The sequence below is a fragment of the Meles meles genome, chromosome 13 (assembly GCF_922984935.1).
Source record: "Meles meles chromosome 13, mMelMel3.1 paternal haplotype, whole genome shotgun sequence".
Classification (NCBI taxonomy): Eukaryota; Metazoa; Chordata; class Mammalia; order Carnivora; family Mustelidae; genus Meles; species Meles meles.
Genome location: NC_060078.1, coordinates 56304987 through 56331820, shown reverse-complemented (window position 1 = coordinate 56331820; position 26834 = coordinate 56304987). Strand labels below are relative to the sequence as shown.

Below are 26834 nucleotides of genomic sequence, written 5' to 3'. Positions count from 1 at the left end.
TAAATGCCAGTAAGTTCTACTAGATACTCATATCTACAGAAAGAAGTCTGTGAGCTTGAGGCCTTGTCCTCACCATAGTACAAAGGGAGAAAAAGAAAAGCATATGAAAGAGATATTCAGGGGATGCTCTTACCATACTAAGCCTTTGTCTCAAAATAAGTGGGGTTGAAGGATTGAAAGGGGATTGCTTTCTACCATGCGGTTCAGTGTCACCGAATATTTGCTGTACGCTTTGGAATCATCTCCCATACAGCAGGTTAATGGTTCACAGTGTGGAAAACACTACCAGAGTACATGAGAGCATGGATTTGGGGGTTAAATTTTCATACATGAAACACCTGCATGATTTGGACAACTTCCTTAAATTTCTTTCTTTCTTTTTTTTTAAATTTTGGCTTTATTTTTTTTTTTTGAAGATTTTATTTATTTATTTGACAGAGATCACAAGTAGGCAGAGAGGCAGGCGGAGAGAGAGGAGGAAGCAGGCTCCCTGCCAAGCAGAGAGCCGACATGGGACTCGATCCCAGGACCCTGAGATCATGATCTGAGCTGAAGGCAGAGGCTTTAACCCACTGAGCCACCCAGGCGTCCCAACTTCCTTAAATTTCTATGCCTCAGTTTCCTCATCTGGGAAATGGGCAGAATCATATCAGTCCCTTAGTTGTGATAGAATGGAATCACATATGTTAAGAGTTTTGCCTGGGTCCTGTCATATAGTAAATGCTCAAAAATGTGGTTGTTTTAATGCATGATCCTTGTTTACAGTTTTCTCGGAGCTAAGCATTAACTTACAAGAGAAGTTAGCTTGTGTATTCTGAAAAAACTCTCCAAGACCAGCAAACACCAACCTCCGGCCCCCCACAGGCTGTCAAAAAACCGTGGTCCTGCCTGACTGCCAGACAGTGTGCAGGAAAAAGACAGCAAACTTACTGGTCTGAAAACTCAACTGGACAGGAAGAGAATGCAGCCTAGCTAGGGTCAGGCCCCTTAAGCTCACAGGACCCCTCTGGTTCCATGGGTGTTCGGTGTCTCTTGATTTAAACCCCATCCTTGGCATGTGCCCTTTGGCCCAGGTGGTGGGTCACAGTACATCTAACCCAGGGCATCTTGGCTCAGAATGAGGCAGTCCCACCAGGCATCGGCAAGCTAAAGCCTCAGTCGCGTCTCCTTACGTGGCCACCACAGCCCCACACCAGCAACAGCGAGTGACAGCTGCTTCCTGCCCTGGACCCAGCCACAAACCAGCAGGGCCCGGACCCTTGGGGGCCAGTTCCCACTGGCTTGCTTCCTTCCATCTTTCAGGCACAGGGTTTCCATCTATAAAATGAGGATAAGATATTAGTTCCAATCTCCCAGTGTTGTCGTGCGTATTAAATGAGATTAAGACTATCAAGCAGTCCCCACAGTGTTCAGTAACAGGTAACTTCTACAGTTAATATTAGTAGGGAGGAGTCCGTCACCAACATTGTCACCGAGCATGTGTGGCTCCACGAGGCGTGGTGGCTGTCCCGGCGAACACTCCTGCGTTGCATTCACAACCTGCAGTTTGTTGACCCAGACAATATAGAGACGCCCTCATAAAGGATAAAAATTACGGAACCCTTAGTGTTGACAGATTATTCTGCTGTTTTTAAATATGTATAAGCATATTCATCTCCTTATGTTTGCTGTTCCTTCCCAACTCGGGAAGCAAAACATGAGCAAGATACCGATGTCGGTATGAAATGAATAAAAGGCAGGCGGACCGGGCTTGTTTAGCTGGATGAGGCTTGCTTATTGCTGCAGCACCGCGACTGTGCCTTGAGGCTGCGGTGCTCACTCTGTCCACTGAGGGGGTTTGCTGCAGCTCCCCTGGGTTATGCTGGGGCTTGGATCTCCCACCACATTTCTCTGTATGAAGTAGCGTACAGGGAAGCCTTCTGGTGTTCTTGGGAGGCTCAGACGTCTCCTGTGCATATCACTCTGCCGCCTCTCTTCTTCCCTCATTGGCCCCTGACCTCCAGCGCAACACACACATGCAGGCATCACAGTCTTGTGGCAGGACCCAATTATAACACAGTCGTCCTGAGAGTCTGGAATGTCTTTGCATCTTACTTCAGAGGCACTAATTCTCATAAGGACTCAATGAAAAAAGCCTGAGCACAAATTCTCATAAGGACTATATCTGAGGCCTTTTGGCAGATGCCAGTTAGAGAAACGTGGATTCACGTCTGGCCTAAATCTCTGGAGTATTTGGAGCAGACTCCAAATGAGTCCAAATGAGCAGAATTCCAAAATGAAACACAATATTTAAAAAGACTAATAGGCAAGCCCAGGCCCTGGATGAGAGTGTAATAGGAGTTAAGAAAAAATGGTCACTGAATTATCTGGCAGAGAGGGCAAAGTGTGAAACTCACATGTTAGTCTGTTCTTGTCTAATAGGAGAAAACAGGCAAGTTCTCTCAAGAGACAAACTTTTTGGGGCGCCTGGGTGGCTCAGTGGGTTAAAAAGTCTCTGCCTTCGGCTCAAGTCATGATCTCAGGGTCCTGGCATTGACCCCGCATCGGGCTCTCTGCTCAGCAGGGAGCCTGTTTCCCTTCCTCTCTCTCTCTGCCTGCCTCTCTCCCTACTTGTGATCTCTGTCTGTCAAATAAATAAATACAATCTTAAAGAAAAAAAAAAAAAGAGAGATGAACTTTTCCTGCATCTGAATCCAAGGAGTATTTGCCACATGAATCCTTTATAGATGAAACTCCAGGGAGTCGGAGGCACCAAGAAAGTCTTTATCTATAATTTCTCTAGAGTTCCTGTGGACCTCATAAAAGCTGAGGAAATACTGTTCAATTTTAAAGCAGTGAAGATACTCTTGGTGTCTTAATAATACTTCACAGTCGGGGGGGTCCTCAAGGTTTTCAGAGCACCTTCTCTCAAACATTTCTTATTTGAGTCCCCGGACAGCGCCCTACCTCCAAGGTGGGGAGGGTCATAAGGGGTCTGCATCCTGAAGTGGCCACGCGTGGTGCCATCTCTCTCTGTCAGGTGGGTTTCAGGGGTGCTTTCGTCTGGCTTAGAATTTCCTCCAAGGAAACCTTGGGTTTGCTCTTCCCTGGAAGGTAGTAGTGGGTAAGTGGTGGTGGTGTCAGCGCCTCCAGGGTTGGCCTCAGGATGGATGGCGTCCTGCCTGACTTGCTGAAATGAATTAGCTGCAGGGAGCGAATTCATTTCAGGTGACTGAATGGATAGATCTACTGGAAGGAACTGTTTATATGGCCCATCTGAACACTGACGAGTATCTGCCAAGTGCCACACTCTTAGGGTCAATCTCATTTGTGCCAAGCTAGTGACACGATTCGGCACAAGATTCAGTGGCTGCTTTCTCTTTACCCAACCCCCAGTGTCCGGGTGCTTTCTCCCTGTGTCAACTCATAGAACGTATGAAAGATGGGTAGGTAGGAAGGAAGAATAGGAGGAGGGAGGGAAGAAGGGTCACGCAGAAGCCAAGCACAGATTTTGTTCCGAACTTTTGTATGCATTTCTCTTAATATAGTTGATACCCTACACTATAGGATATATGGTTTTATATCTTGCTGTGTTGCTTAACATAATGTCATAAGCTTGTACTTAGAATTCTTTGAAAATAATCTTTTGTAAAAAGATTTTATTTGTCAGAGAGAGAGAGAGCGAGCGCGGGCACAAGCAGGGGAAGCAGCAGGTAGAGCAAGAAGCAGATTCCATGCTGAGCAAGGAGTCTGATGCAGAACTCGATCCCAGGACTCTGAAATCATGACCTGAGCTGAAGGCTGACGCTTAACTGACTGAGCCACCCAGGCATCCGAAAATATTATTTTAAAGTATTCTTTCATCAGACAGTGAAGTTGTTTTCCACTTTTCACTGATGCAAAGAATGATTTAGTAGACATCTTGGTTCATTATCTTTGTCTACATTTTGAACATTTATTTTCCTACTTAAGAGAAATTTGTAGTAGAATTATGTACCGAAGGATACAAACATTTTAAAGACTTTCTCTGTTTATGGACACATGCCTTTCCAGAAAGGTCTTACCAGTTTATACTTCCCTCAGCATCAAACAAGAGTAAGTATCTGTCTTCCCTCACCTTCAAACATTTCCTGATTCAAAAAGGTAGACTAGCGATATGTTATTTTTATGTGCATTTCGATGATAATTAGTGATAATGAAGATGTTTTATTTTTTTTAGATGAGGAGGTAATTTGTATTTCTTCTTCTGTGAATTATCTACTTATTAGGTGTTTTTAAAGAGATTTCTATGATCTCTTTATATAGTAAGGAGTTTAGCCCCTTCGCATATATATTTATTTCAAATTTTAAACCAGTTTATGATTTGCTATTGGATTTTTTGGTAACAACTTTATTGAGGTATAATTCACATAAGGTTGTACAAGTTACCCAGTTTTTTCAAAATTTTATTTAAATTCTATGAACACAAAAAAACCCCCCCAAAACCTAAAAAATAACAAAAAATAATTTCTATTGACATATGCGCATTAATAGTTTCAGAGGTAGAGTTCAATGATTCATCAGTTGGATATCACACCCATGCTCATTCCATCAAACAAGTTACCTGTTTAAAGTGTACAATTCAGTGGATTTTTTTGGGATATTCACAGACTTGTGCAGCTATCACCACCATTAATTCTAGAATATTTTCATACCTTCCAGAAAGAAACTGCATACCCTTTAGCTATCATCCCCAAGCCCCACTTCCCCACCAAGCCCCCCAGTCATAGGCAACCACTAATCTACTTTTTGTCTCTATAGATTTGCCTCCTATGGACCTCATTATATATATGGAATCACACAATATGTGGTCTTTTGTGGTTGGATTCTTTCACTTAGCATCGTGTTTTCAATGCTCAATATTTTATTCCTTTTTATGACTGAATAATATACCATGTTTTGTCTATCCATTCATTAGCTGAGGGATGTTTGGCTTGTTTTTACCCTTGGCTATTATGACTATTTTCACCCTTGGCTATTATGACTATTATGACTATGCTGCCAAAGCAATACAATTTAGATTTTAGTTTTATAAAACTTTGTTTACTAAAGTTTTAAATTCATACCAACCCTATTGCTTGCCTAGATTGTATTTCTTTAGTTGTTTAAGATGAACAAATCTTTTCCCAAGCAATGATAAAATTTTCAGTTTTTAATTTTTTTTAAAGGAGTTTTATTTATTTATTGGAGAGAGAGAGAAAGAGTGAGAGAATATGAGCAGGGGGAAAAACAGAGGGAGAGGGAGAAGCAGACTCCCCTCTGAGCAGGAAGCCCTATGGGACTCCATCCCAGGACCCCGGGATCATGACCTGAGCCAAAGGCAGCTGCCTACCCGACTGAGTCACTCAGATGCCCCTCATCTCTTTAATTTTTAATTTTTATTTTTAAATTTTTTTCATATTTTTGATTTTTAAGATCTGTTTTATTTTTCACTTTAGTTTATTTTTCACTTTAAATCAAAGCTTTATTTTGGGGTATATGAGAGTTAGGAAGCATCTAAATAGTCCCTCTGTCCCTTCACCCCCACCCCAAATAGCTAAATTTTTCCAGCACCATCTGCTGAGTCATTCTTCTTGCCAACCATTTTCTTTATTCTACACTGATTTCTAATGCTTTCTTTATCACATATTAAGTTTTTATGAGACTAAAGCTTGATTTGGGGGTTATCCATTGTATTGAATTGCTGTTTAATTTTTTATAAACATAATATAAAATGGGATTCAACTTTATTGTTTCTTGAATATTAGTAAGAGGCATAAAACCTATATAAATGGAATTTTCCTAGATAGGAAAATTAGTTATTATAAAGAAGAACATTGTTGCAAATATAATTTAAAATTCAATGCAAGAAGAGGGGTATGTGGCTTATGCTCTGAGTTTTATTTGAAAACTGAGAAAATTTTTTCTCCCAAGATTTTCTGCTTATTTTGAGATAATTTTGGTAATTCATATTTTTCTATAAAAATTGTATTGAAATTTTTAAAATTCGTAGCATAAAGTTTTCACATCAGTATGTTTCTAAAATTCTTCTCCTTATCTGTCACTGTCATGTCTTTCTCATTGGTTTATTTATATTTTCTCTAGTCTTTCCTCAATATATTTATTAGATAATGCTTTGACTCTTTGGCAAGCTGACTAATAATAGGTTGGTAATTTGGGAGAAATGAAGAGTTTTTCTTTTTTGAAGAAATGGAAGACTATACAGTGGGTCTGTTCCAAGGAGCTTATACCTGTAAAATAACTTAGAATAGGAAATTGGTTAAAGTTGATGGCTAGCACTGGACCATTCAAGGTAGTGTCTAAACAATTTTGGGGGAATTCCAGGGAACTTCTTGCAGTTTTAAGTAACTGATGGGGTGTTTTAAGTCAATGAGGTTATTTTCTTATCCAGGAAGAACCTCAGAAATGGAAAAAAAAAATGGGATGGTTCAGGCATCTAATAATAAAATATTAAAGCTTAATGTGATATTATATTCAGAAGAAGAATGCTAATTATCACTGATCTTTTTGGATCTTTCCTAAACAGTCTCCCTCACTGGGTGGTTGTTGCTTGGGTGGCATGTACAGCTCTGTCCATGGGGATGGGTCCTGGCTGTTGTAGGAGTCACGTACCAAGGAGAGAAGGCAGCAGAGAAGGGCAGATCCAGCGGAGAAAATGGCCACCTCTGTTAACATGGCTGGAGAGCAGGGAGGAAGGCAGCTGCTGCACTTAGCCTTTGAGGGGGATAATTAGCACTGATAGAGGAGTCAGTAGGACTGGAAAGGAAAGGAGAGCTATAGCAGATTGATGGTTCTGATGCCTAGTGAAAACCAGCATCAGCCCTCCTTGGAACTCCCAGGGTCCTTGACCTTGTCTCTTAGCCCTAAATTCTGCTGGGATTCCTGTTGCACAAGCAAGGTCAGAGACCTGGCTGCTTCTGTCAGGCCTTGTGGAATAGTGAGTCATGGGGGAAATCCCAGAGATGGGAAGAGCAGCAGGAGTGTGCCTCCCGCCCATCTGCATGGGGCCATGCAGAGGCAACTGTCAGTACAGATGTCAGGCTCTAGGATGAGACCACCGTCTCAGGCTGCGGGGTTTTTAAGCTGCATATCTGGGATGCCTGGGTCCTCTCCCCAGCCTGCGGAGGTCCTGGAGGTCCTTGCCTCACAGTTACAGCAGTAAGACGTGATGGTGCCTTGCCCCCTCAGCCTAGCTCCCCCACCACAGCCTTTGTGGTCATGGGAGCATGGCCTGTCCCCTGATATGACCTGAGGTCTAGTCTGCAAGCCTGTGGGTGCAGCTTTCTGGGGGCCTGAGGCACCACCCCAGCATTTTACGAGGACCGAGTGCTGTGGGCTCTGCCAGAGGTCACCTCCTTCCCTGGGAGTCCAGCCTGCAGGAATCAGCCAAGAGAACCCCTGCCTCTCACTGGACCTGCCCTTTTAGATCATGGGCTCTCCGAGGACAGGCTTGATGTCTCATTCATCTTCATGTCCCCTCAGTGCCTGACCTATTTGGCTGGATCTGTAAGTGGTTTAGGAGTGAAGAAGAGGCAGCCTAATAAGGGAACTGGATGAACCTTCCTTCCTTTAATGATTCTTAACCATTTTGTCCTTCTTGGGAGAGCTGATGAAAGCTTTGGACTCTCTCCAGAGAAGTATAGACAAGCACGTGCGCGCGCGCGCACACACACGCACAGAATCTTGCACACAGCCTATCAGTTGATGAACCCTGGTTAAGAGCCCCTGCCTCAGCGTTCTGGTTGGTTCCACTTACATCACCTCAGCATCATCTCATTCTGTGCCATGCCCTACACATCTGCACACCCCTTCACTTGCTCTGAACCTGTGCACAGTATAGGTGTTGGTTGGGGTACCGATCTGGAACCAGTTACTTTGATCCAAGATTTGTTGAGAAGGATTGCTTTTCACAGTTGCTCCAGAGTGGCTCCATGGCCTAGCCATGACCCCAAGGAATAATGGCTTCCTGGACAGCACAGGTTTTGCTTGATGTTCAAAAAGATGACCTTTAAGTGGACAACCCATGCTTGACCCCACCTGAGGAGAAGGGGCCTTCTTCCCTCACAGCCACCAAAGCCAGCAGTTCAGGAAGCCTGGAGGTAAAGCCTCCAGAAACCTACTGGTTGAAACTAGACTTGCCAGCCTTGGGCAACATCCTGTTTCAGACTTTCTGGCCTTCTCCAAAGTCTTCTTCTTGCTGTCACCCTACCCTTGTGCCCTAACGGGTAATTGACTTTTTCCCAGTAGGTTGTCTTTCACGGTTTCCTGAGTCACTCCCTCCAGCTTGTATTTATTTGACATTCAGAGCCATTTCCTATTTGGTAATATTTGGGGCTTTCACGGGGTGGATCATGCCCATCAGTTCTCCTTCTTCGTGTTCCCATTCAGTGATGTCCTTTGTTCTGTAGATTCTGGCTGTGATTCAGTCACCGACACCGAGACTGAGGACGAGAAGGTCCCTTCCTACTCCAAGCAGCAGAACCTGCTACAGCAGACTTCACCTGGGAACCTGATGGTGGTGCAGCCGGACCGTATTCGCTGTGGGGTAGGCGCTCCCAGGGCTGGTGGATCTGTGGCAGTGCACAGCCTTTTCAGTGGTTGCTTCTGTTGCAGTAAAGGGAGTGTAATCTTAGCCTCCCCTCAGGGATTCTTTTTTTTTTTTTTTTAAAGATTTTATTTATTTATTTGACAGAGAGAGATCACAAGTAGACAGAGAGGCAGGCAGAGGGGGGGGAGGGGAAGCAGGCTCCCTGCTGAGCAGAGAGCCTGATGCGGGACTCGATCCCAGGACCCTGAGACCATGACCTGAGCGGAAGATAGTGGCTTAACCCACTGAGCCACCCAGGCGCCCCTCCCCTCAGGGATTCTTTTGTAGATTAGCTGCCCTGGGATTCCCAGTACCTGGGCCCTTGAGCACACCTCACTCCTTTAAGTAAGAGAGAGGTGAGCTCAGGAAAGTGTGTGTTACCCCTCTAAGACTTTAAGTTCATAGATCAGAAATATAGACGTGTGGCAGCTTACCAGACACTTATGCCAACCCTGGAGGGAGAGGCCTGGGTCTGTTCCTGCCAGCCTAGGGCTGGGAGGAAAGAGAAGGAGGGCATTTTGAAAGCTTGCTTCTCCATCAACTGACCACTCCCATTCCCCAAGTGAATGCCTTGAAGTTTGCTGGCTGCAACGTGCCAGTATTGCTTGCTAAAAGGGCTAAGATAAAAGCCAGAGTGTAATGTGACTAACATTTTCAGGATGGGACTTATGTTAACAGGTGACTTGAATGTGATGGGCCACTGTCATGTGAATTCTACCATAGAACTGGTAGTTTTTCATTATCTTTCGTTTCTTGATGAAAATGTGTGATATTATTAGTTCAGAGCAGCAGAATGCTTTCCTGTGGCTACAAGCCCTTTGCTAACTTTGCCACTGTGGTGTCCTTGAGACAAGAGGGTGTGGGAGCCTTGGCAATGGGAAGAACTAGCTTCCTTGCACCTGTGAGTGTCTTCCATGAAGCCTGAGGCCATGGGGTGTTGGACAAGCAATCTCCATGGGGATTACAGATGTCTGCTTTGCAGACTATGGCTAGATTGAGCTCATAAACATGCTGGGTTTAGATTGCACAGTAAGACAGGATCATTGTATGTGGCTGGCCTGGCAAGAGATCATCGAGCGAGCGAGATGAAATAGAATTCAGGTTGTTCCATGCCTGGGGAAATCAGCCCTCCAGTAAGGTATTTGTGCCCATTCAAGAAGAGTATAAGAAGCAGACCCCAGGAAGGGCCCTCCAGGCTGACGCCTGTCACATCGTAAGGTCCATGTGTCACCCAGGGGTCTTGGTAAAATTCAGACTTTGATGGTTCAGTGGGTCCAGGAGGGGCCTGGGATTCTGCATTTCAAACCGCTTCTAAGGCTGTCAGCCTGCTGGCTTCCCATGGAGTGAGTAGTCAGGCTCATGTCCGAATAGTGCTTCTCAGACTATTGGTGAAGACTCCTTTTATTTCGTTCTACAAAATTCCCAATTCTGCCATGCACCAGTGCTTTTAAAAATGCCATAAAAGAGAAATGCTATAAAAATGAAATAAAAAGAGGTACAAGCCATCGGATTTTAAATTATTACATTAGGTCCAACAGACATAAAACTGCTGTAAAGCTTGATAAATGTTCACTTGTGGTCTTTGTAACTTGTCCCTGTGGAACCCATGGCGGTCGGGCCCAGAGCTGGACTGCAGACCCCTCCCTGCTAGCACTGGGGACTGGGGAGCTGGGAGACCCTCTGCCCAGCACCCTGACAGGGCACCAAGGAGGGGGCGGGGACACTGACTGGCCTCCTGTTCCAGGTGGAAACCACTGTCTACGCCATCGTGAGATGTAAGTTGGATGAGAGGGTGACAACAGAAGCAGAATTTTCTCCTGAGGATTCTCCCTCCATCCGGGTGGAAGCCAAGCTGGAGAATGAATATACCGTTTCTGTGAAGGCTCCCAGTAAGTAGCCCTGTCTACTTCCGGAAATTAGGCATCCTGTTCAGGAAGAGGCCCACTCTTGCTTTCTTTCTCTTGTCCTGTCTTTATTCAGCAGCTGAGAAAAGTGACAGCCAAGATTAAGATTTTGTTGTCATGTTCTATTTAAAGGAAAAGGAAGTCGCAGAAACATGCATGTGCGATGGGGGAAAATGGATATTGTAAAATTTTTATCTTTAAGAAGTTAACATATTAAAAAAAAAAAGAAGTTAACATATTAAAATTTTTTGAGGGCCACCCGGGTGACTCAGTTGGTTAAGCGTCTGCCTTCAGCTCAGGTCATGATCCCAGGGTCCTGGGATCGAGCCCCACGTCAGCTCCCTGTTCAGCAGGAGAGTCTGCTCTGCTTCTCCCTTTACCTCTGTCCCTTAGCCTGACTTGTGCACTGTCTCTCACTCACTCTCTCTTTCAAATAAATAAAATCTTAAAAAAATTTTTTTTTGAAATTAGAGAAAAATAGAAAAAAAGTCATCAGACTACTACCCTGTCTTTTGGCCTTTTTTCTCAATTTTAAAAACAGAGTTGTTTACAATATTTATTCTCTCAGCATCCTTTTGCCCCTTGCTGTTTTTTTTTTTCCCTAAAGATTTTATTTATTTATTTAACACAGAGAGAGAGATCACAAGTAGGCAGAGAGGCAGGCAGAGGATGAAGGGGAAGCAGGCTCCCTGCTGAGCAGAGATTCCTGATGTGGGGCTCGATCCCAGGACCCTGAGACCATGACCTGAGACCATGATCTGAGCCGAAGGCAGAGGCCCAACCCACTGAGCCTCCCAGGCGCTCCTTGCCCCTTGCTGTTACATGGACCTTGTAACTTTCCATTTTATAATATATTTTTTCTATCATAAAACTTATTAGCACCATACTGAAAAGTTAAAGAATGCAGGGGTACCTGGGTGGCTCAGTGGTTAAAACCTCTTCCTTCGGCTCGGGTCATGATCTCAGAGTCCTGGGATCAAGACCCGCATCGGGCTCTCTGCTTGGGCGGGAGCCTGCTTCCCTCTCTCTCTCTGACTGCCTCTCTGCCTACTTGTGATCTCTGTCTGTCAAGTAAATTAAAAAAATAAAAATAAAAAAAAGAATGCAGCCAAAGTAAAGGAAAATAAGTAAATGCAGTAAAGGCATGGTAAAGTAAGTAAATGCATGGTAAAGGAAAATAAATAGAAAATTGCCTTTATGCCCCAAAGGAAATCAGTGATTTCTGTCATTATTCTGCATCTATGTACATAGTTTCGTATAGTCTCATAGGCCACTTTTGTTACCTGGAAGATACCTATGAGTATTTGCTCACATTAATAAATATTCTTTTACAACATAATGCTTCATGGTTCCAAACTAATCCATTGTACAGATGTATCATAATTTATAAAACCAGTTCCTTGTGTTGAACTTGTATCTTATAAGTCATCTTGTTTAAAGCTTCATTATACTCCCTTGAAAAGAAGTATCATCTTTTAATTTTTCACTTCTTCATTGTTATGTATTTATGTCATTTCTGATTTCTTATTGCCTTCTTCCTGTTTTAAATTCTGATATATCAAACATCTTTATGCTTACATTCATTGAGGAGTATTTCCTCAAGAGGGAACCCCTGAAACGTAGTACATTTTGAAGGATCCTGGAAAACAGGGCTTCCTTGCTTTCGGAAATGCTACTCCGATCTATCAAGTTTGCTGTGTCATGGCCAACCCTAGGCATTATTTTAAATATCTTGGCTAATTGGATGTCTTTTGAAAGAAGCCCATGTTTTAATTTGCATTTCTTTGATTACTAATGAGGCTACTTTTCCCATGTTCTCTACTTGTTGCATTTCCTCTTTTGTGAATCGAATCTTTGTGGTTGGTGTATTTTTAATTTTTCTTTCCCCCTCAAAACCCCTTCCTGTGGTGGAGAAGAGCTAAAGAGCACAGAGTCTTGACAGCAACAGAGCCAGTGAATCAATTCTCCCAGTCCAGGGCTATGGAAGCACTGAGTTCCGCCGGTCAGGATCTTTTCCCACCTTGTGGCCACTGCTGACCTTTGCAGAAGGTGTTTTAAACTCAATTTTTCTTGTTTGTCATGGTCCTGGGCCTACTGTAGCAACCAAAACAGATGAAAATATTCCAAAAATGAAATTACCAAACCAATGGGGACAGTTCCTCTGACTCTGGGCCTCTCAGGTGCCAGTCTCCTCACTTCCTACTTCTACCCTTCCCCTCACTTCTCTATCCCGCACCTACCTCCCAAATCTTTCTTCCAGCCCCCAGGTAATTTCTTTACCATTAAGGTGAATCCACGGATAGTTTCCCCTGGCCATTGTTCTTCCTAGGCACATTAGTGGTTCTTTGTTTTTTGTTTATGTTTTTTTTCTTCTCTTTAGGCCTCTCCTCTGGGAATGTTTCCTTGAAGATCTATTCCGGGGATTTAGTGGTATGTGAAACTGTGATCAGCTATTATACTGACATGGAAGAGATTGGGAATTTATTGTCCAATGCAGCAAATCCCGTGGAGTTCATGTGTCAGGTAAGGATGTGGAAAGGAAACCTGCATTTTCTGGGCATGTAGTTTCTGCTCATGGTTCTTTGGCTTTGAATCTGCTGGATGGAAGATGGCTGGATTTAAAATCTGACCTTCTGGGGCACCTGAGTGGCTCAGTGGGTTAAAGCCTCTGCCTTCGGCTCAGGTCATAATACCAGGGTCCTGGGATTGAGCCCCGCATCGGGCTCTCTGCTCGGCAGGGAGCCTGCTTCCTCCTCTATGCCTGCCTCTCTGCCTACTTGTGATCTCTGTCTGTCAAATAAATAAATAAAATCTTTAAAAAAAAAAAATCTGACCTTCCTCACTTTTGTGTTCAGGCCTTTAAAATTGTGCCCTACAACACGGAGACCCTTGATAAACTGCTCACTGAGTCTCTGAAGAACAACATCCCTGCGAGTGGACTGCACCTCTTTGGAATTAACCAACTGGAAGAAGAAGATATGATGACAAGTAAGTCAGAAATTCAGGCCTCAGGAAACCAGCTGCGGGGTGATTCTAGTTTGTGGGTTTCAGCCTCCAGTGCCCCTGTGCTTGGACCCTTTTGGTTCCCACTCGGCAGCTCATCCTTTGAGAATAGTTCCTTCACTGACAAGCTAGAGCGTCTTCTAAATTGTAGATCTGAATACTTCAGCCCCTTGCTAAAAACCCTTTGTGGTTCCTATTTGCCTTCTAGATAAAGTCCAAACTCCTTAGCATGTTTGCAAGCCCTTCCCAAGAGGTTCCGGCTGCATTTCTGCCCTCATCTCTACGCTGTCCCTGGGCTCTGCTCTACAGAAAGTCGAACTTCTTTCACCTCATGAGAATTCTGCCCTGCCTCTTGCTGCCTGGACTCATGGGAATTCAGTTTCTTCCTGTCCTCCTTGGTTGCTGTGCACCTGGCTAACATCTCTTCATTTCCGAACAGTCGCCTAGGTAGCACTTCCTCAGGAATACTTCTCTGAACCTTCGGTGGGTTTTGTCTACGTGCTGTGGGCTCCTCAACATGTCGGGTGTCCTCTGTGTTAGTTCTCCTCAGCTATGTCTGTCTTCTCTGCAGGCTGTCAGCTCCGTGAGGGCTGAGGCAGTGCCTGGGTGGCTAATTGTAGGCTCGAAACAAACATTTGTTCAGTGAGGGAGGAGCAGTCTCCTGTGCGCAGTGATATGCTGGATAATGGCTCCTGTGGGGGATGGTGCCTGGTGGGCTGACAGGATGCCTGGTAGGGCGCTTCTGTGGATATTGCTCTTCTTCACATTACGTGATGGAGCCTGGTTGCTCCATCCTGCCCCATGTCCCATTCTTCCCTAGCCAAGAGAGCCATAAGAATGGGCTTATATTACCCTCAGGTCCTTCTCCTGGGGTCATTCTCTTGTTGCCTCTCCCCATTTTTCTACTGTGGAATGTTCTTGCGTTACTTCCTGCAGTGTTGATATTCTCTGTTCTTAAACTTGGGGCTCAGGAAGAGTATTTATAGCCTGCCAATGTGGGGTCCCAGGGACATGTTCAGACCTTCATCCCAAGGATCATATCCTGATGAATAGGAAGCTGGGTTTGTTTTACTAAGAAAAATCTGCATGTGTGTGTGTGCGCGCACACGTGCGTGCGCTTGTGTGTGTACATAGCAGTATATATCTGTCTGTTTATCTATCACTGTTGGGTTTAGAAATCAACTTTTAGGGCACCTGGGTGGCTCAGTGGGTTAAAGCCTCTGCCTTCGGCTCGGGTCATGATCTCTGGGTCCTGGGATAGAGTCCGGCGTTGGGCTCTCTGCTCGAGCTTCCTCCTCTCTCTCTGCCTGCCTCTCTGCCTACTTGTGATCTTTCTCTGTGTGTCAAATAAATAAATAAAATCTTAAAAAAAAAAAAGAGATCAACTTTTATGAAAACAAAAGAATGATTTGTCCCAAACTCCACAATGCAAACACGTCTATTTTCTTGGTAGAGTTTAGCTTGCTAAATCCAGATATTAGTAGGCGGAGGAGGTCACAAGGACCCAGTGACCCGAAGGAGTCACTTTGTTTCCCCTGAATCAGAGGGTTCACGGACATCCTGCAGTTCAGGTGTGTTAATACCAACACTCAAAACCTGTCCTAAACAAAGAACTCACTGAATACCACCGTCTTACTAATCCTCCCAGCCCTTTTGAAATAGTTTGGAAATATCTTCTAGTTCAAAACTAAGGGCCACGGAAAGGCTAATTAACATACCTAGGATGACTCGGCATGCTTTATGAAATTTGGAATAAGAGCTAAGAAGATGGACTTAATTTTTTTAAATCAGCACAAAGCAATTGTGTTAAAATGCTGTGACATTTGCAGAGAAGGTCAAGACATCATTCCTGTTGTACTTTGTGGCTGCTACTTAAGCTTTTAGAAAATCAGCATATTTTGAATTAGTATTATTTTTCAGGATTCTTTGATCCTTTTAGAGAAAGAAGGTAGATTATTAATTATTAGATTTGCTAATTAATTAAGATATCATTTCTTCCATCATCCAAGGGCAGAATCTTCAGCTGTGCCTCAAAGGAAACTGTCAGATATTAGGTCAATCAGCCCAGAAGTAATGATTGAGTGCCTGCTGGATGCCCTGGTAGGCTTGCCAGCTTTGTCTCCATGAACAAGGGTGCCCATGCTTTCATTCTTATTTGTCCATTGTCTTCCTGAACAATTTTCAGATCAGAGGGATGAAGAGTTGCCCACCTTGTTGCATTTTGCTGCGAAATATGGGCTGAAGAACCTCACTGCCTTGTTGCTCACCTGCCCGGGAGCCCTACAGGCATACAGTGTAGCCAACAAGCACGGCCACTATCCCAACACCATTGCTGAGAAACACGGCTTCAGGGACCTGCGGCAGTTCATCGATGAGTATGTGGTAAGGTCAAGGTGGGAAAGGCCCCAGGAATGGAAATGCACTCTGTGGTCCTAGGGCTTACCTGTTCAGTAGAGATACGTGCCTCTTCTCTGGCAGGGCCAGTTCGTTGGGCTTAAGAGATGCTCCCTGGAGTCCCATGGACCTGGGTCCACATTCCTGCGCCAACCTTTGTCGGCCATGTGACTTTGGACATATCATGTACCCTCTCTCTTTTAGTTTCCTAAAGTGCAGAAGGAAGGTAATGCTAGTTCTGCTTATAGGGTGGTTTTCAGGATAAAAGGAAATAATGTATGTAAAGCACTGATGTCCACCCAGAGAGATTTACAGAGACATTTAAAGACTGAATCTGCTGCAGGTGGATGCAGATCCCTCTTCCCCAGCCCCACCCCATCCCCAAGGCACTTTGGTGGGGTGCTCCCAGCTGCCTTGCCACTGTCAGGGCCAGGTGAACTGTTAGGATTGGTTCTCAGCAGAGACCACAATGAAGCTCTGCACTTGAGGCTTCCCGGAGGCCAACTGGGAGGTCCCCTGTTGTGCTAATGGCCTTTCTCTCTTTCTGAGCCTCTGCTGATCCCAAGAGAGATATGCCCTGTTTCTTAGCTCACCTGGTTTTGGACCTCCAGATCCTCCTTGATCATTGACTTCTGGGAACATCTTTGAGTGTGATCTCATCCAGTGTCTAGTCTTTGCTCGATGCCCCAGTATCGCTTCTCTTGTCTTGGAGACCCCCGTCCTTCCTGACTCTCCCCTTTTCTGGTTTTCCTTCATCTTCACGAGTCCCACTGGGGACTCTCGATCTCTTGCATGGGGCTGAGACCTCAAAGGAACCATAAAGACAATCTAGTCTTGTTCTCTATCTCCATAAAGGAGTGAGCCTACACCTCCCCAGAAACTTAATTCCGTGCTGTTATTTCACAGTCTGCAAGGCAGCGACTCGCTAAGGCATGGAGGGGGGCTCCCCACAGTTTGGGGGTGAGTAAGTGTGTTGAACAAGTAGAATAGCCTGAGTGTTGTTTTGGGCACCATTGACATAATTGAAGCTAAAAAGTACTCACTGTCCAGGAGTATTTACTCTGCTTTACTTTGAAGTCACAAACGTATAAAAATGCAGTGCATCATTTCCACGCCGGTAGTTTTTATTGGGGACATACTGTGTTCACAGTCATGACTCCTAGTTATCAAATCTGTTTGACTGGCAAATGCCATGTTTCACTTAATGCTCACCCCAGTCCTTGGAAGTTGACAGTATTGTTGTCTGTCTTTAACAAACAAGGAGAGGGGGTTAGGAAGGCAGAATAATTGTGCCCAGGTTGCACTCTAGCAAGGGTGGGGATGGGACGGGAACCTAGTTTGATGCCAGTTCTAGGGATTGTTCTTTTATTCTACGTAGCAAGGAAGTGGAATGATGCCTTTTCAGTTTGCACCGAAATTAATCGGGTTTCCATTTCTCATACCTTCTTTGCTCTCTAGCCATAATCACCTTCAGCCAGTGCATCTTCAGCATTGCTACCAAAAGGTCCCTGCATGTTTTCATGACCTCTAAGGACTGTCTCGTTTCCTCTTTCCACCACATTGAAACCAAATGCCAGACCTTGAGTCTCCCAACACCTCACAGCCGGCACCTGGGCCAGTCCTTCAGTCACATCAGGAAACCAGCACGTTGTGTCAACAGCAGATGAGCTCCCTTGAGGTGGTGTGATGAAAATGAGGATTTTTGTGGGTTGATGCTGAAATAAGGTTGTGAAACACCAAAATTTCTTACCAGGAAAAGTTGTACAGAGTTTCAGAGAAGCCAGCTTTCTGTCTTTGCCAGCACAGGGAGGCAGAAGGACGGGGCAGTCTGTCTGACTGCAGGGCCTTTCAGCTAAGGCTGTCTGTCCTCTGGACACACTGTGTATGAAACCAAGCACTTGGCAGCAGCCTGCTGGAAGGAACAGGGACTAGGGAGTGAGCTTCTGAGGGCCATCTCACTACGTATCAGGGCAAGAACATCTTAGCAGCCACCATTTCATTTGGATATCTGTGTTGTTGGTCAGTAAGGGTTACCACCTTGGAGATCATTGGTTTCCTTTGGAGGAACCAGGGTGTAGTAGAAAGGTCAGAAGGCAGGACTGCACGCCCTTAGGTAAGGTGCTAGTTTTTTCTGAGCTGTGGTTTTCTTATGTGTGAACTAGGGAATATTGCAATTTTCTCAGGCAGCTGTGGAAAGAATGTCATGAGGTGACGTACAGGCCAACACCTGCCATCGTACCTGACCCTTAGTAGGTGGTCTTGAGGAAGCCTTTAATTTGTACCCTCAGCTCCTCGGACGTTTAATGCCTGTCTCTTGTGGTCATGACTCTGTGCTTAGCATTGGGAGAAGACACAAAGATTAAAACAAAGCACACAAGACAAACAGACTTGGAGCCTGGCCTCCAGGAGCTTGCAGGCTGGTGGGACAGCTGAACGCTGACCTGTGTGAACCTTTCCTCTTTGCCGGTCCCAAGTGCACTGAAGGCCTCCCTCTTCCCAGAAGGCCAAAGTGTCTCCGGGTGCCTGTGAGTCCCGTCTTCTCTTTCAGGAAACTGTGGACATGCTGAAGAGTCACATCAAAGAGGAACTGATGCAAGGGGAGGAGGCTGATTCCGTGTACGAGTCCATGGCCCACCTCTCCACAGACCTGCTCATGAAATGCTCCCTCAATCCTGGCTGTGACGAAGAGCTCTACGAGTCCATGGCTGCCTTTGTGCCCGCTGCCACCGAAGACCTCTGTAAGTAGCACAGCCTAGCCTCTATCCTTCTGCTGAGCCACGGCTTTCTTCCTTCTCGTGGATGGTAGGGGGGGAAGTCCCTGCTTACCCCCGCTCCGCCCCAGACAGACGAAGATCCTGTTTTGCACAAAGTTAGGGCTGTCATCATGGGCTGCGATAAGCACACCCCTTCTCCAAACTTCCTTTGCTGTGCCTGCTGAGCGACGGGAGAGTGCAGGCAGGGGCCTGGGGGTCAGAGTCGATGGAGGCATTAACTTGGGATCTGAGGGGCGAAGTCCGTGGCTCTTAGCCCTGTCAGTCCCAATGGGCCCTTTTCTGTGGCGAACATTGCGTGATGTTCTCTTTGGTACCCTGATGTGCCATTCATAGATAATCTAACCTACCTATGCTTGAAAATTTAGAAATCAAATATGCACCCTGATTGAATTATAAGTTAAAGGAGAGGGAGGGCTCAGTGTGCCTCCGCAAGAGGACACCATGAAATGGTCAGCTGCAGGCACCCACACCCAGAATCATTGCCAACGTTACGGCATCAAATGCTGAGCGACCGACGTGAGTCTGTTATATCCACGACTTGTGTACCTCCGGCAACGTTGGCACCCGTGCCTGGGTTTTCTTAAATAGTAAGTGATTCTTTGCACTCTCCATTTTCATACTAATTGAATTCCTAGAAAATTCTATGCATTCTAAAACCATGCAGAAATACAAGGTGTTCTTATATGTGAAGCAGTTTAGTTTCTAGGCACAGAAATTTATAACCAGATTTTTTTTTTGATTACCTAGCTCTAATAGATTCATATATAGTAAACTAATTTCTAAAATGTCACATCTTTTTTTAAAATAATTTTTAAATTTTTTTAATAAACATATAATGTATTATTAGCCCCAGGGGTACAGGTCTGTGAATCGCCAGGTTTACACACTTCACAGCACTCATCATGGCACATACTCTTCCCAACCACCCTCTCCCTACTCCCCTCTCCCCCAGCAACCCTCAGTTTGTTTTGTGAGGTTAAGAGTCTCTTATGGTTTGTCTCCCTCCTGATCCCATCTTGTTTCATTTATTCTTTTCCTACCCCCCCAAACCTCCCACATTGCATCTCCACTTCCTCATATCAGGAGATCATATGATAGTTGTCTTTCTCTGACTGACTTATTTTGCTAAGCATAATACCCTCTAGTACCATCCATGTCATTGCAAATGGCAAGATTTCATTTCTTTTGATGGCTGCATAGTATTCCATTGTATATATGTACTACATCTTCTTTATCCATTCATCTGTGGATGGACATCTAGGTTCTTTCCATAGTTTGGCTATTGTGGACATTGCTGCTGTAAATATTCAGGTGCATGTGCCCCTTCGGATCACTACATTTGTATCTTTAGGGTAAATACCCAGTAGTACAATTGCTGGGTTTTAGGGTAGCTCTATTTTCAACTTTTTGAGGAACCTCCATGCTGTTTTCCAGAGTGGTTGCACCATCTTGCATTCCTACCAACAGTGTAGGAGGATTCCCCTTTCTCCACATCCTCACCAGCATCTGTCGTTTCCTGACTTATTACTTTTAGCTATTCTGACTGGTGTGAGGTGGTATCTCATTGTGGTTTTGATTTGCTAAAATGTCACATCTTTAGGACAGGATTTTACTTGTAAATTGTTTTAACAAATTTTGCCCATTTGGGGGTTAACTTGTTTTTTCCAATTGTAAAAGTAATACATTCTTATAAAAACTTGAAACAAAAGAGGAATGTTGTAACAGTTATTAAAAGTCTATATGACTCCACCCAAAACCAACTACTGTAGCACTCCTAACGGTTTGTTGGAGATATTTGTCCATATTTTTCTTTGTACCTACTGATATTAAATTAAGAAATATATATGCATATGTACCTTTGTACATATCTGTACAAATGCATGTATACATGTAAATGTATATCATAAGCAGTTTTTTTTAACCTATATGTATGGCTAGGGAAATCCTTAAAAGTCACAAGGGGCACAAAACACTTCATAGTCTAGCACAGTGCTGTCCATGGGCAGAGCGTCTGCGTCTCTCCTGCTTCTGCTAAATGCCGGTACGCAGTCTCCCCTTAGCTAAGGTCTCACCTTCCCGTGGACAGCTGGCCCACAAGCCAAGGATCCTCCCTCTGACCTATCTTCGGAAGGTCAGTGCTAACTTAATGGTATGTCACAACCACTACGTCATTTATCTCATATGTAAGCGTTTTATCATCTTCTGTCATCACAAGAAGGGTAAGTACAGTAAAATATTTTGAGACAGAAACTAGGTTCATATAACCTTTTTTTTCCATATAACTTTTGTTGCAGCATATTGTTAGAGCTGTTCTATTTTATTCTTAGTTATTATTCATCTCCTACTGTACCTAATTATAAATTAGGAACTTTATCATAAGTATGTGTGTATAGGAAAAAATATAGCGTGTGTTGGGCTTGGTAGTATCCATGGTTTCAGGCATCTGCTGGGGGGGCTTGGCATGTAGCCCCCCGAAGGATAAGGGGAACTTCTGAGCTATCCCTCCATCGTGGTGACAACCTAAAACCCCTTCTTAGATTTTCCAAGCCTCCCCTAGAGGGCAGTGCTACTGCCCTTGAGAACCACTGGTCTAAATAATGTTGGACTTCAATGCACAGTGTTGGAGCCGGAGGACTTGCCATGGGTCCTCAGAGAACCTTCTTTATATGTCACTACCATTTGCTGTGAAATACTAAGCACTCTGAAACACTGCCTAAAACTTAGGCCTCCTTCCCTCTGGGCTATTCAACAGATTCAAGAAAGGTGAGACAAATACCCATCAGTGTATCAGCTTTATTGACAGGGCTTTCTGGAATAGTCTGGATCAAGTATCAGCTTTCAGCTGAGAAGAAGATGGAGGGGCTCTAGGTGCACGGGGCAGGGGTGGGCTTGGTTTTCCCACCCATGAACAGAAGAGCAGGTGCCAAGAAGTTGCCTTGGAGTGGAGGGGTGTGGGCAGGTCAGGAGCCAGAGGCAGACCCTGACACCAGCAGGGCCCTTGACATGGCAGCCCCAGCACCTGGAAGCTGTGGTCCAGTCGTTGCAAGGTGCTTGCTAGTTCAACTGGCTGCCTCTTGGAGAGCGGGGAGAATGCGGGAAAGCTCGGTAGAGTCTCCCTTCCTGCACCTGATGGGGAGGACTGGATGTGCTGGTAGAAGCTCTTCCTGGATGAGCCACAACCTGGTGGGGTCGGGGGGAGGTGGTGAGGAGAGAGGGCATCATTCCCCCATCCACATCCTCTAGCTCACTGAATCCTTTAAGCCACATAAGAATGCTTTGATGAACCCGCACTTTACAAATGAGAAAACTGCGGCACAGAGAGATTGAACAACAGTCCCAGGGTCTCTTGGGGATAAGTGACAGGCTCACCTTTGAGCTCAGATCCCTGTCTCTAGGGCCATATTCTTTATTCTTGGTCAGAAGTCTCCATCAAATGCCATAAGTGTTAGTCCTGGTTTCTTCTGAAGAAGTCATCTAGCCACCACAGCCCCGGCCCTGAGGTCAGCTTACCAAGTGGCCAGGGGTGGTCTCGGCACTTGACTTCTGTCTGTCTCTCCAAGAAGCATTTCTGGAGCATCTCCTGTGTTTTAGCTGCTTGCCACTTCTAGGTGTTGGGGTGATGAGAAGGGCCAATATACTTTCCAATCTGGACCAGAGACCCATTCACAAAAGAACATTTGAAGGACAGTTGGTACCTACTTGGGAGGCCCAAGACTGTATCAACATTTCTGCCTTGTGTCCTTACTGTGGGGCAATTGAAAGGTTAAAGAATGTCCCACTTCACTACCTGTTTCGTGTTGACACAGAGGCTTAACACCTGTTATCCCCCTACACGCTCCAACCCCATGGAAGCTGTGGGTTTTGCTAAAGGCAGCCACAGCAAGGGCAGTGAACCTCTCCAGCTCTCCCCAGGGCAGTGGGGGACTGGGGAGCAAGCCTGGTTTGTGGCTGTTGGTGACATGTAAAGTTACAGGGGATCGGGGGTTCTGCTTGCCCTGGAGCTAGAAGGAGGCCACCAATAGGCAGGCTATAGAATTTGGCTGCTTTGTGGCTGGGGAAAAGAAGCTCACTGAATTTTTCATTTGCCAGATCATATAAACTCTGAATTTTCTAATGCTAGACCTGATTCGGTTTGTGTTTCTCTCTCTATCGTTTAATCTTGGTAAGGACCACTTACCTATTGGCCCAGGAGGAGCAGCAACTTGGACCTGGGGAGGAACCATTCCTTTTATTACCAGTGACCCTCCAGGAGAGAAGGCAGTCTAGTTCATTAAAATGCAGGACAAACTGATTAATCTCAGACACGTATTTGTAACACCACCGGGCACAGTAATAGCTTGCAACATCTGCCAGCACTTTCCAGTAAGCAGACTGCTTTCATCTCATCTGTTATTTTGTCCAAGCATCCTCGGGCTTGGTGGATAGAATTAGCTCTATTTCACAGGGAAGAAAACTAAGGCTCCAAAATGCAGTAGCTTGTGCCAGTCCCACTGAGGGAGAACTGGGTCAAGAATCTGGGTCTGATGAGAGACTATGGACTCTGAAAAACAACCTGAGGGTTTTGAAGGGGTGGGGGGTGGAAGGTTGGGGAACCAGGTGGAGGGTAATAGGGAGGGCACGTATTGCATGGAGCACTGGGTGTGGTGCAAAAACAATGAGTACTGTTACACTGAAAATAAATAAATAAATTTAAAAAATAAATAAATAAAAGAAAAAACAAACAAACAAAAAAAAGAATTTGGGTCTGCACATTCCCGGGGACAAATCTGTCTGCCGCCCGGGAGGGACAGAGGACTCTCCTGGCCTGCCCTCCTGAGATCTGCATTTTCCAGCCCTGGGAGGGACACTTAGACAGGAGCTCTTTCTAAATGTCCCAAGAGCCATGTTGATTGGGTGTCCCACCTTCCTTACCATTGAACCCTAGAGGCTGAAAGTAAATGTAGTAAGGAGTGTAGGCTATGTTCATTCACGCATTTGTTCCCAGGACGAGCATTACGGAGGGCAGGTTTCAGGCGAGCTCTTTACTGCTTCTTTGGAGGTCACCCAGTGGTGTCAGGACAAATCTGCCTCTTTTCTGCCTTGAGTTTTGGAAAAGGGGTAGGAATGAGGTCCCCACAAGCACTAAGTAGGAAGATTGGGAGGGAAACGGCCCTTGTTGAATGAAGCGGGGCGGGGGCGTGCTGTTGGCTTCTGACCCTGAGATTTTATGGTTCCGCTCCAGGCTCTCCTTCCCTTGAACTTGCGGGGGCATACGCACATGCATACACATGCTCGCACACCCACACACACACACCCTTGACACTCGCTGTCTTTAGTTTAGCTATGCTGCCACCAGGTGGTAGCTCCTGGTCTTTGCTACCAGACCTTTAACTTCACTCCCTGTTCTCTGGAGATTTTTTTGTTCAAGACAGATTTAAACCATCAGCTTCCTAACTTTACTATATAAGAAATAAATCTCTTTATTAGGGGTAAGCGTATGCAGATGCTAAATAGAAATGAAGGCTGACCCCAACCCAGTGGGGCGCAGGGAGGCTGAAGGCACTGGCTGAGTTCTGATGCTTCTCTTCCTCCCTGTGTGCGAGAACTGTGTCGGGGATGTAGGCGCTTGGTGAAGGCACGTGGGACTGACTGTTAAAAGCTAATAAGATAAAATCCCCACCACCAGCAGCGACCCTGCTCCCCTCTGGACCTGGAGAACCATGGTTCACACTGTCCCGGGGGGCACGGCAAGCAGATGGCTTCGCACTCTGGTTCTGGACGTGCTTCTCTGGTTACTGGCTCCCACCTCAGTTATAAGCCCGCATCGTCCACAGTGATGTGTGAGACTGCTGGAAAATAGAAAGTCCTCTTGGGTTTTGTGGGGTGGAGTGGTTTTGCTGACATTCCAGCACAAAGACTTTCCTGAAAGGTGGTGGCGAGACACCCAGTAGGCAGCCTCAGCGCGTGACGTCTCGGGCGGGAGCCGCTCCTCTAGGCTGCCCTCTCCTTCCCTGTCTCCTCTTAACCGCTCGTGCTGTTCCCGCTGCCTGGATTGCAGCCCGGACAACTCCCTGTCCATAGTCATGTGTTGGTTCCTTCCTAATTTGTCCCTTCGCATGGTCATTCATTCAGCAGTATTTCTCAAACCTCTCCTGCGTTTCAGCCACCATGTGGGGTGACAGGGAGTCAGTAAACAAGCCGGCACGATCCCTGCCTCCCGGAGCTGTCCTTCTAGTGGAGAGCTGGGCATGAAACAAAAACACCACGGCACTAAATCTAGAACTGCAAACCCAGACGGTGGCCTGAGGGGGCAGCTACGGACGTGGAGAGTGAGGGGAGGAGGGTGTGTGACTTAGCAAGTCGTGGTGCCCAACCCCCCTGTACCCCCACAGTGAACTCCGCTTGTGGGTGGATTCCTGCCCCTGCGGAGGGTCTGTGGGCTGGCCTGGAGTGCTGTATGGAGGCACTCGTCTGCCTCCCAACTTGTTGCTTCTCCTAGCCTGTTCGTCCCCAGCTCCTCCTGCGTCGTGGCCCATGCCTCCTTAGCCTGTCATTTCAGATTGCTCTTTCCCTTCTGTCTGTGTCTGTCTCTGTCTCTGTCTCTCGCTCCCCCATGTGTGACTGCCCCTCCCTCTCCCTGTCTCTCTCCCTCCCATCACTTCTCCGTCAGGGTGTGGGGAAGTGGACGGCCTTGCCGACGTCGCCCACGAAAGCATGTTATCCCCTCTGCGTGCAGGTGGAACCAGCCAGGTTTCAGCTCCTTGTCAAATGCTTTCCTACTCTGATTCTTGCCCTAAGGCTCTTTTTTGGCTATAAAAATACTGGGTGACAAGATAATTCTCTTAGCCTGCCTTCAGGGTTTGAGAGCCTTTCCAGAAGAATGACCTCTCGGCATCTGACATTTTACTATATAGCAGATACTGATTGGGTTTTATATTAAACTAAAAACACAAAATCTGGATGAGTTTCCACTGCAGCTAAATGATCTAGATTTATGTCCCCTGAGGAGTATCGTATGGGCTTCCTTGAAAATTCATTATTGCTCCCGACTCATTCCTTAATTAAGTGCCTGCCTAAGCTTTCTCTCATCTATTCAAGCTCCTTTCTTCCGAGGCACGGGTTCTTTCTGACTGCCATCACTCCTTTCTGATTGTGCCAAACGAGGTACAGCGTAACAATGCCTCTGGCTCTTCCCCAGGACTTTGGCCCCTGCGTCTCCTTGTTATATGTGTATCTTTTTCTTTCTGTCTCTGCTGAAGTGAAAGAACTTTGTCCTTTCTCCTTAGACCAGCATGTTTCTGGGTTTTTTAGTTTATTTTTAACGGACAGGTGGTGATGGTTAAGTGCTTGGAATTGGAAGTACAAACCTCAAGCATCCAGAAATGGAGGATTCCTTTACAAAAGGTCCTTTGTCTGGAAGCACACTTGCAGGTCTTCACCTGTGGAATTTTGGGTGTATCTCAGCCACTCCTGTGGCCCTCACTGTATGCCTGATTTGTATGTGCACATGGGGTTGTCACATTTAGAGCTGGAGACTCTTAGTACTCACGAACTCCCAACAACTGGACACTTTCTTTATTATTACAAAGGTAGTGTCTATTATTACTAGGACTTACTCCCTAATACAGATATGACAAATAGTGTCTGAAAAATCATTTCATGTGCCAGTGTCTATTTGTTGGTACTGAGTGCCTGAGGGGCTGGGCTGAGGATCCCGAGACCAGAAAGAATGCCATGACTGCTGAGTGTTTGCCTTGAGTGTATGGAATAGGGACATGGAGGCCAATGTATGTATTTACTGTTCTTGGTCTAACTCAAGGACACTTATGTTCAATCCAGTATCAAAAGAATCATTTTATTTAAAATATAAGCGGAACAAAAGTCATTTTTAGAGAACTTCATTTGAGGCAGTGTGCAATGCCTACGTCTGGCCAGGGCTGCTGAGTCCACATGTGGCCATGATGGACTTGCTTGAGGTGGCCCTAATCCCTGGGTTGTATTGCCCTTGGCAGCCTCATTTGGGGCAGGAAATTTGTGCTGATCCTTGGTTCCATCTGTAGTAGGCAGAGTGAGAGCCCCTGAATCTGTGAATGGGCTAGAAGACCTGGCCGAGGAGAAGGAAAGTTGCAGCTGGGGTTAAGGTTGCTACTCAGCTGGCCTTGACATAAAGGGAAT

The 26834-nt window shown here is 45.6% G+C and overlaps 1 protein-coding gene across 2 annotated transcripts in view; it reads left to right on the top strand.

Moving 5' to 3' along the window:
* PIK3AP1 (phosphoinositide-3-kinase adaptor protein 1) overlaps window positions 1–26834 on the top strand; it is a 113175-nt gene that overhangs the window by 47691 nt on the left and 38650 nt on the right. For both annotated transcript variants that reach the window (XM_046026197.1, XM_046026199.1), the window contains 6 exons: window positions 8427–8563; window positions 10350–10494; window positions 12890–13032; window positions 13365–13497; window positions 15698–15894; window positions 18455–18644. In XM_046026197.1, the coding sequence (XP_045882153.1) occupies window positions 8427–8563; window positions 10350–10494; window positions 12890–13032; window positions 13365–13497; window positions 15698–15894; window positions 18455–18644 (945 nt within the window). The remainder of the gene's footprint in view (window positions 1–8426; window positions 8564–10349; window positions 10495–12889; window positions 13033–13364; window positions 13498–15697; window positions 15895–18454; window positions 18645–26834) is intronic.